General features: G+C 43.8%; 1 protein-coding gene across 2 annotated transcripts; it reads left to right on the top strand.

The window, feature by feature from the left end:
• Positions 1-2,327: 2,327 nt before the first annotated feature.
• On the top strand, positions 2,328-10,077 carry LOC120066618 (ADP-ribosylation factor-binding protein GGA3-like). 2 transcript variants are annotated; one of them, XM_039018047.1, is made up of 17 exons: positions 2,328-2,381; positions 3,013-3,097; positions 3,348-3,423; positions 3,517-3,615; positions 3,729-3,852; positions 3,956-4,059; positions 4,442-4,522; positions 4,708-4,845; positions 5,081-5,162; positions 5,300-5,419; positions 5,645-5,881; positions 6,107-6,168; positions 6,319-6,554; positions 6,795-7,087; positions 7,229-7,398; positions 8,015-8,125; positions 8,473-10,077. In XM_039018047.1, the coding sequence occupies exons 1-17, from the start codon at positions 2,342-2,344 to the stop codon at positions 8,581-8,583; spliced, it is 2,169 nt and encodes a 722-aa protein (XP_038873975.1). In that variant the 5' UTR covers positions 2,328-2,341; the 3' UTR covers positions 8,584-10,077. The 2 variants fall into 2 exon arrangements, with proteins under 2 accessions (XP_038873975.1, XP_038873983.1); XM_039018055.1 differs by lacking the exon at positions 2,328-2,381 and having other exon boundaries at positions 3,077-3,189.
• The last annotated feature ends 114 nt before the right edge of the window (positions 10,078-10,191 follow it).

Below are 10,191 nucleotides of genomic sequence, written 5' to 3'. Positions count from 1 at the left end.
CTGAAATGATTTATCGTCATTCTACAGCCCAGTGGGTGAAAGAGTGAGAAATTTGGTCCAAAGACATGTAATTTTGGTCGCAGTCACGTGGTGTCTCCACAGCTCTTTGGTTTCTCCCTCATATACAGTTATCATGTACAGTTATTATATTGTGCACCGGTCCATGGCCGTGACGTCAGCGGGCAAAAGGAGAAGGGTCTGACTGCGGCCCGGCAGGGAAACTCCAGGGAAGAACCGCCCAGGGAAACCAAATCCCTCTCTAGCTTATCTTTCTATTGGCTTCTGACTACTTTGTCCTTCTGTCACTGGGCGGATTCGATTATGCTGAGCCGCGGGGCACCAGGCAAAAGCCCGTTACGTCATCGGGCGAAAGCGGGGAGGGAGGAGCGCGGCCGCCCTTCTAAAATAGAATAGTAATCTGTGCCGCTCTGTCATTTTGTCAACAATGCAGAATGGTGCATCATCCATTTTTTTCAATAAAATAAATGTTATAATTTCTATCTCATTTTCATCGGGAAGGTAGATAAAGCTCAAAAGCAATCACTTTTGCATGTGAAAAAAACAGAATCATTACTCATTACTCCACATGCCCATACATCACTTGGTTTTGAAATTCCTTTGCCATGTGCTTTAAACAGGGCACATGGCTCACGCCCAGGAGGCAGCCTGGTTCCAAAACTAATGCAATCAACTTTCACCCAGTGCAAAACAGGCACCCGGGCGAGATTAAACAAACCCCCTGATTGTAGCTAAACCTAACCCTTTTCCAAACTGCCCCGTAGCACTCACATCTGTAGCCATAAAATGCTTTGAAAGGCTGGTCATGTTTCACATCAACACCATCATCCCAGAAACTCAGAACCCACTTCAATTCACATAACCGCCACAACAGATCCACAGATGACGCAATCTCTATTGCACTCCACACTGCCCTTTCCCACCTGGACAAAAGGAACACCGATGTGAGAATGCTGTTCATTGACTACAGCTTAGCGTTCAACACCATAGGGCCCTCCAATCTCATCACTAAACTAAGGACCCTGGGACTGAACAACTCCCTCTGCAACTGTATCCTGGAATTCCTGACGGGTCGCCCCCAGGTGGTGAGGGTAGTCAACAACACATCCGCCACACTGACTCTTAACACGGGGCCCCTCTGGAGTGCGTATATAGTCTCTTCTTGTACTCCCTGTTAACCCACGACTGCGTGGCCACACACGACTCCAACACCAGTATTAAGTTTGCCGACGACACGACGGTGGTAGGCCTGATCACAGACGATGATGAGACAGCCTATAGGGAGGAGGTCAGAGACCTGGCAATATGGTGCCAGGACAAAAACCTCTCCCTCAATGTGAGCAAGACAAAGGAGCTGATCGTGGACTACAGGAAAAGAAGGGCAGAGCAAACCCCCATTCACATCGACGAGGCTGTAGGGGAGTGGGTCGAGAGCTTCAAGTTCCTTGGTGTCCACGTCACTAAGGACCTATCATGGTCCAAACACACCAAGACAGTTGTGAAGATGGATGACAATGCCTATTCCCCCTAAGGAGGCTGAAGAGATTTGGCATGGGACCTCAGATTCTATAAAAGTTCTACAGCTGCACCATTGAGAGCATCCTGACCGGTTGCATTTTCTTACTTACTTTTTAAAAACTGCATTGTTGTTAAGGGCTCAAAAGTAAGCATTTCACAATAAGGTCTTGTTGTATTCAGCGCATGTGACAAATACAATTTGATTTGATTCTTCTAATCTGCTAGGTTAATTCACCTAACCTGCTTCTTTAGTTCTCCTAACCTGCTATGTTAATTATCCTAATTAATCCACTACCTTAGTTATATTAACCTGCTACATTAATTCACCTAACCTGCTATGTACATTTTCCTAACATGCTACGTTAATTATCCTAACCTGCTATGTAGGCTAAACAAACCATATGTACCGACAAATTATCATAACATCGGGCTGCCTCCTGGGCATGAGCCAGGTGCCCCTTTCAAAACCCCAGCTAAATGGGCTCAAAACAAAAGTGACATAATTAAGCACATGGAGTAATGAGTAGGATTCTGTTTTCACATGCAAAAGTGATTGCTTTTTATCATTGGTAAGGCAGATAAAGGCGTTTTATCTGCCTTACCAATGATAACTCGTTTGAAAATTCTAACATATCGTAAGGAAAGGAGATGTTGTATGCACCATGACATAGACAACATGACCGATCGCAGCAGATTACTGTTCGATTTGAGAATGCGCTCCTCCCTCACCACTTTTTCCCGTTCACGACCGGTGCCCCGCTGCTCAGCATAATCGAATTGGCCCATTGGTGTCTCCGCAGTGAATATGGCGGATGCGGAAGGGGAGTCGCTGGAGTCGTGGCTCAGTGAGTTACATGCTTGGAAATTAAATTATACGTACTTCTTTATGCATCGTTTTAATGTTCAACAATTTGGCAATTCACAACTACATCACCAGTTCCAGCTAGAATGTACATTTTATACAAATGGCAACAATGGCTATGTTCATTTATTCGTGTTTTGAGTCAATGTTTGGGTCATGAGAGGTGGCTTGCAATGAGCTAACGTTAGCTAGCTATCAAAATGTTTAGGCAACAACAGTTCATGTTCACAATGCCCACTCAATACGACCATTTATTGACTCTTGTTAGGTAGCTAGCTAACTAAGCTTATTTTCTTTGCTAGTTGTCAAGATTTGTGGAATTAGTTTGCTGGCTAGATAACTTAGCAACTACTGTAGTTGTTTACAAATCCACCACCAGCAGGCTACACAACTCTGACTAGCTAACTGCCTACCTAGCTACCTAATTTACTGCAAGGGCTGTCTGCATTCGACTAGATCTTGCTGTACTTGCGTCGAGACGAATGTGCTGTAACTTTCATGACATGTTTGGCTTTTATCACATTCAGACGTCAGCCATCAACAGTTTTTATAAAGGAGCCTTTGAAAACTCAGTCAGAGATAGATATTCATGTGAGCCCCCCCCCCCCTTACAGACAAAGCCACCAACCCATCCAACAGGCAGGAAGACTGGGAGTACATTATAGGATTCTGTGACCAAATCAATAAGGAATTGGAAGGGTATGGATGCTTTTTCTATGCTCTTCAAGTAACGTTACTGCAGGTCCCCTGGATCATATTTCTGAAGCTGAACTCATTTCTGCAGTGTTAAGGTATTAATCTCATTGTAATCAATAAGGTTTTCTGAATTTGTAATGGTTGTCACTTTTTATTGTTGTCAACTGCATAACCTCAAATTAGGCTCATTTGGAACTGTTGAATCCTTGAATTGTTTGAGATTTGTTGTGATAATATATGATTTTAATTTCAGCCCACAGATTGCTGTGAGATTGTTAGCCCATAAAATCCAGTCCCCACAAGAATGGGAGGCGATACAGGCTTTGATGGTGCGTAACATCCCACTCTTACATTGAGTATTTGTCATTTAGCACTAGGCCTATAATTCTTGGAGCTTTAACATTGACTACTCACTGTTGCAGGTTTTAGAGGCTTGTATGAAGAACTGCGGGAAAAGGTTCCACAATGAAGTTGGGAAATTTAGGTTTCTAAATGAACTCATCAAAGTGGTGTCACCTAAAGTAAGTAGATAATATCAACTGTTTTGTATTGGTCCTTAATCCCATAGTTCTGTATGTCATTTGTGGCTTTGTTAAAATGGAATCCATCCAGCTGAACCCTGTTCATGTTCCAGTATCTAGGTGACAGAGTGTCGGAGGTGGTGAAGAAGAGAGTGGTAGATATGCTCTTCAGCTGGACACTCTCTTTACCCGATGAGGCTAAGATCAGTGAAGCTTATCAAATGCTGAAGAAACAAGGTAGGATTTCAGCATTTTAAAATGACCCTATTTCAGGTTTTCATTGGTTTTTAGCCTATACTGTAAAGTCGCCATGGCACTTCTAACTGTTGCCTTTTTTTAGGTATTGTCACAGTTGACCCTGAGCTTCCTCTGGATAAGACACTGATGCCGTCGCCCCCCTCCCGGCCCAAGAACGCTGTGTTTGAGAACGAGGAGAAGAGCAAGGTGAGATGCTTCCTTCTTATGATGTTTGATGGAAGATCTTTGTATACGGACGATGGAAACAGACTATGTGGAGAAAGTGTTAATTGTCTTATCTTTCAAAAGAAAATAGATTTCTGTATTTGGGATGCAAATAGCCATAATCTATCTAGCCTATGCTATGTAATTACAATAACAATTACACTATAAAACCTGCCTGACTATCTCACCCTCTCTCATTGGTCCTGGCATGTTTGCTTTTCTGAGCTTCAAGTTGATCTATGATCAAAGATGTTTTCTCAAGCCCTGGGATCTGTCACAGGGATTGGCTGCTGTGACTGGACCCTACTGTGGGAAACAGACTAGAGTACTAGAGACTCTGACTTATTATTCTCTCTCTCTGTAGCGACTGGCCGAGCTTCTGAAGAGCAAAAAGCCTGAGGATCTACAGGAGGCCAACCGCCTCATCAAAAACATGGTCAAAGAGGTTAGCCTACATGCATCATCATACAGACACGCATCCAGTGACGTAGGCAGTAGTTGTGTAAACAGAGCTGCTCCACAAACATAATGATGTTGATGACGACCATAATGACGACAAGTGATTGAATCCGGCCCTCTGTCAGTCACTGTGTCCCAGTGGGTTTGAGGCAGGTGTGTGCTGTGTTTCAGGATGAGGTGAGGCTGCAGAGAGCGTCGAAGCGCAGCGGCACCCTGGAGGAGGTCAACAACAGTGTTAAACTGCTCAACGAGATGCTCAGCCACTTCAGCAGGGACCAATCAACGGATGGAGACAAGGAGCTTATCAAAGTTCGTCCACATCTTACTTCACTATCACTATTGTAGACTCTTCCCTTCAAAAAATTGGAGATAGACACTTTTTATAGATTAACTTTGTGGAAAAGAAAAGAAAATCGCTTCCAGGACAATGAAAGTTTGCTGAACAATATTTTGTTGTTAAAAGCACATTAATACACTTTGGAAGCATATATGAAATGTGTTGTCATCACATAATATTATTATTTGTGTTGTTTTTTCGTTTCAGGAGCTTTACGGTGACTGTGACAAGTTGAGGGCGACTGTGTTCAAGCTGGCCACAGAGACGGAGGACAATGACAGCAGCTTAGGTAACCAACACTCCCTGAGGCCTGCCATCTTATTAGGCAAAATAGTCAAATCCCTCCCATTGGTCATATTGATTGGTTGGATGATCACAAGGTTGGATGATCCTTCATTGTGACCTTTGACCTCTCATGACCCCCAGGTGACATATTGCAGGCCAGCGATGACCTGTCCCGCGTCATCAACTCCTATAAGAGGATTGTGGAAGGACAGACTGTCAATGGAGAGATGGAGCCACTTGGTCTGTCAACTACTACACAATGTAAGAACATGAGGGTTCACAGATTTTATTTTCTACCAGGGATTATCCAGCTTTTCCTTTCTGGGGATTCTTTACAAAAGTATAAGCCCCCACTTAATCTGAGATCACATTGGTGTCTTATTGTATTTACCATCTTGGACTGTTTCACCCTAATCTTGTGAACTTCCCAAATCATGATAGCAGCAACAAATAAGTGAAACTCAATCTCTTTCCATCCCTGGCCAGGTACCAAAGACAGCAACCAGTCTGAGATCCTGATAGACCTGGCTGGTCTGGACCTCCAGATCCCCTCCCCACCAGAGCATCCTCCTTTAGCCCAGCACCCAGACTTCATCCCAGCCGACCTGCTGTACAGGTCTGCCCCCCTCCAGGATCTTCAGGCCTGCCCTGCCATGGAGGACCCCAGCCCCAGCAAACCCTCTGCTGCACTGTCTCTACTGGACAAGGAGCTCCTCTCTCTAGGTACAGCACACCCTGTATCAGCACCTTTATGTCTTGGATCTGATAAGAAAGCATTAGTCTTCTGTATGTCTTTGTGATTCATGTTTTTGACATTGAATTCACATAGTAGACTCACCTAATCCCCACATATATTGCCAAAGTCTCTCCCTCTTCCGGGAAATGTGGGTTTTCTTGATAGAATAGGAGAATAAATTGACTGATATATTGACTGTTTGTTTGTTTCAGGACTAAATGACCCAGTTCCTGCAAAAGATGACTTGAATAATCCGTGGAAAACATTTTTGCAGGTAAATGGTCATTTTCAAGTGTCCTAACCAATCAATACTTTCAGAAGCATTTATCTGGTAGAAATATTTATCCTTCCTGGAAATATTGATCTTAACAATATCAGCTTGACACACCTTGTTTAATGTGATGTTAAATGCCTTCTCTTCCAGGCTCCCAACCCAGTTTTGGACCTATTTGGCAGCGCCCTCCCAGCTACTGTATTCTCTGCAGCTTCTACGACAGAGAATACAGAGCCTGTTTCTAAGACAGCCGCCCCTGTCAGTTACCCTCAATCCTCAGTGGCGGCCTCCTTCCCCTACCCCAGTGCTGTTGCCCAGGCAGTCTCCGCCTCCCTGAACCACAGTCTGCAGGACCTGGACATGTTGGATTTGGGTAGCCCCAAGAGGTGCTCATCTCCTCTACCAATCATACTTTACGGTCCTGTGAAGGCTAGATGCTAGCTAGCATGTACCACACCATGTAACTGTGGAGGCTTGAAAGTGGATAACTGAAGTAACATTTAAATGCTACCAATTGGCGTTATTGCTTGAATATTGCTTGATCTATTCTTTTGAGTGTATGCAGTAGGGATGGGTGGTACAGAGTACAGGTTTAATGTCCATCCATCTGTCATCATCTACTATAGCATGCCTGGTGTGATCAACACTGGCGACCTGTTTGGGATGGGTGAGGCTATGGGTGCAACTGCCTCCCCGAGAATTGGGATCCCTGCCTCCAGATCCAGCCCTCTCCCTCTGGGCATCCTACCGGCTGCTGCTGCAGCCCCTACCTTGTCCCCTAAGACCCAGGCTGATGACAGCCCCCTTCTCCGCTCCCTGTCCCCCATTCTGATTCTCCCGCTGGGGCAGGCCAGCCCAGCCAAGTTCCCTGAGATCTCCCTAAGTAACGTCCACGTCCCCCTAGAAGCCATCAAGCCAAGTGAGTCCCAGGAAGACCTTAGCCTGCCTTCAGGAGTTTCTGGGTATTGTAGTCTGGTCAACACAGATGGCTCAGTACAGTAGCTGGAAGTGCAGATACTGAGTGTTTTCTTCCTCTCTCTGTCATTCTGTGATGTTTAAGGCAAGCTGTGTCCTGTGACGGCCTATGATAAAGACGGGGTCCGCGTTCTCCTGCACTTTGCCACCGACTGTCCGCCGGGCCGGCCGGACGTGCTGGTGATGGTGGTGTCCATGTTGAACACGGCACCTCTTCCCGTCAGGAACATAGTCCTACAGGTTGCTGTACCCAAGGTAAGGCTGACTTGGACAGTGGACACTCGCGCTGTTACAACCTGTTCAATTACACTGTAGTCTGTACTTACACTGTAGTACAGGGATAATCAACTAGATTCAGCCGTGGGCTAATTCTTTTTCTTGAGCGGATGGTCGGAGCCAGAACATAATTACAAATAATTTGTAGACTGCAAATTGACTGCAAGAAGATATAATATTTTAAAACCTTGCTTTCATTTGTTTATGATCACACTCTCTTATGTGTGGGAATAATGAGGAACAGATTCCCAACATTAAAATCACTTGGAGCTGATTTCCTGGTGTTTTGACAGTATTTTATGTCCAACAATAGAGAAAAAAAAGTTTGCTCAGAACCTGGAGAGCCAATTAAAACCAACGCTGCCAGTTGGGGAACCCTGCTGTAGTTGATTAAAAGAACTCATGAGTATCATTCTTTTAGCATACTTGAATCCTCACTCTCCTGACAAGTGAGATATGTTCAGTGAGGTACTGCTTCAGACAGGCAGTGAAGTTTGCTCAAACTATAATATTTGTGAGTTAATATATATGAACCAAAGCCTGTCTTCAAACTGTCACTGATAACCCCCCCTGTTCATTCCTTCCCCCTTGCCAGTCGATGAAGGTGAGACTACAACCGCCCTCGGGAACTGACCTGGCGCCCTTTAACCCCATCTTTCCCCCTGCCGCCATCACTCAAGTCATGCTGCTGGCCAACCCACTGATGGTGAGAGTCCTCCTACTGTAGTCAATGAGTTATTCATCTGATACTTGCATGAGTTGAAAATGTGGTTTTTATGGTGTAATAAGATATTCCACTTAGCAGGTGTGTTATGGTACAGTGAGTGCATTCATGTTTTTTGTCTGTGTGATCCCTGCTAAGGTTCAGGATCCATTATTCCATCCTTTAGTTGTTACTTGGTCTTTATGATTCCTTACATCACCTACCCATGTCTCATATCACCTGGATCATTTGTGTGCTTTAGTTTGAAGTCAAAATGATGCTACAATGCTAACCAGCAGGCTAAACTGGCATGCTTACTCTGTGCCTGTGTGTGTGTGTCTCTCTCGCAGGAGACGGTCCGGATGAGATACAAGCTGACGTTCACACTGGGAGAGCAGCAGTGCACAGAGACTGGGGAGGTGGACCAGTTCCCCCCAGCCGAGATATGGGGGGCTCTATAGCCCCCCTAACCCCAAAATGGTGCCAGGGACAATACAGCAACACATGGTGGGGACAGCTTGAGCTTGAGTCAGTTGACACTACAAAGACTGTATTTGGGGGAGAATCGATGTATTTGCAAATGTTTCATATACTAGTAAGTTATTAAGCGATATTATCATTATGCCATTTGTTACATTGTCCTTCTGTTAGGTGTCATGTTTATTTATTTATACTTCAAACCCAATCTTCTCTGAATGGAATTGTTACAGAATTGCTGCACTTTAGAAATTCCATACAGAATGTTTGGTTTTAGAGCAATCATATACACTTTGAAATTTAACTTTGAACGGTCAAGAAGAGCCAGCCTAGCATGTGATAAGAGTGGAAGTTATCACATGATATATATCGGACACTTACACAAGACTGTTACAATGAACTACCAGTAATTGGACAGGGACAATCTCCCGATTGTCACAGTTAATGGAAAAGAAGCCCTAGACTAGTAGCATACGGTATACATGTATCTCTTTTCCACCTGCCCCCTTTCACTTTATTCCAATACAATACCTCAGTAGAAAATGATGGTGCAGATAACTGACAGTACAGACAGATACATGCTGAACACTTGCATAATGTTATTGAGAAGATCTTTGAATATATTCAAAATAATTATTTGTAATTTGGGAGCAGAGTGCTATTTATCTGGTCAGGTGGGAATTTTCTATTTCTACCTATATATTTCTAGTAGTGCTATTTTGACATGTTTCAGTTATGGGAGGTGGTGGCATGCCAAGATGTGTGACTGTGAATCCTTAAGTATTTATTTATTTTTAGGTGCTTGTCATGGAAGTATTGGTTCCCAAGGATGGTGTTAGCTAAGCAAGCTCTGTCTTCTGTTTTGAGATGAGTTTACTGCTGAATTCTTCCCTGCATACTTGACTTTGAATGGCTTGGTAGCAATTTAATATTAGTTTGTAGAAACCTGGGGCTTATCCAGGAGGGTGAAATGTCATAGCACTTTCAGATAGACCTGTATTGAGTAGAACAGGGAAGCTTGTTTGAATAGGGAAGCTTGTCAGCTCTATACATTACATTTCTATCTGCAACGTCTTAAACGTTGCATCCCCATTCAAACAGCCTATGGTGAAGGTGCTTTGCCTGCAGTGGTACAATAGGACATGAATCGGTAACTCAAAATAGGGCTTATGGGTGTCCTTTGCAATGTACTTGTATGTAACAGGAGTGTCTGACTATCTATGTCTGTATTCTGTCTGTGCGTTCTCAAGCCATTTTCTGTTATCAGTACCAGTGTTACAATGGGAGGAGGACTCTTCCAAACTTTAATATAAATTGCTGCTCTATTTATTGTCCATTTTAGAGATTGGCAAATTAATTCATGTCCATTAATGTGTGGTTATTTAATGAGATTGAACAGAAGTAAGTACTGTATATGTATTTTCGAAGAACTGTTTCACCGCATGAAGAATTAAAGTCTTAATTTTAAAGAATTGCCACATGCTGTATGTGGTATGTTCATATGCCTGCCCTAACCAACTTGCGCCCATACAGACTTTGATTTCCGGCGATGAAACACCTATAAATAATCAACCCTCCTGGAAAATGTAATT

The sequence above is a fragment of the Salvelinus namaycush genome, chromosome 2 (assembly GCF_016432855.1).
Source record: "Salvelinus namaycush isolate Seneca chromosome 2, SaNama_1.0, whole genome shotgun sequence".
NCBI lineage: Eukaryota > Metazoa > Chordata > Actinopteri > Salmoniformes > Salmonidae > Salvelinus > Salvelinus namaycush.
The sequence above is the reverse complement of the archived record's forward strand: the minus strand, read 5'-3'. Positions and strand labels throughout refer to the sequence as shown.

What these genes read in the sequence shown, in the direction of transcription:
- LOC120066618 (XM_039018047.1), top strand. Translation starts at nt 2,342, where the DNA reads ATGGCGGATGCGGAAGGGGAGTCGCTGGAGTCGTGGCTCA. An exon ending in GAGACAAGGAGCTTATCAAA is followed by an intron (nt 4,846 to 5,080) that starts GTTCGTCCACAT and finishes TTTTCGTTTCAG; the next exon opens with GAGCTTTACGGTGACTGTGA. An exon ending in TCTGTCAACTACTACACAAT is followed by an intron (nt 5,420 to 5,644) that starts GTAAGAACATGA and finishes ATCCCTGGCCAG; the next exon opens with GTACCAAAGACAGCAACCAG.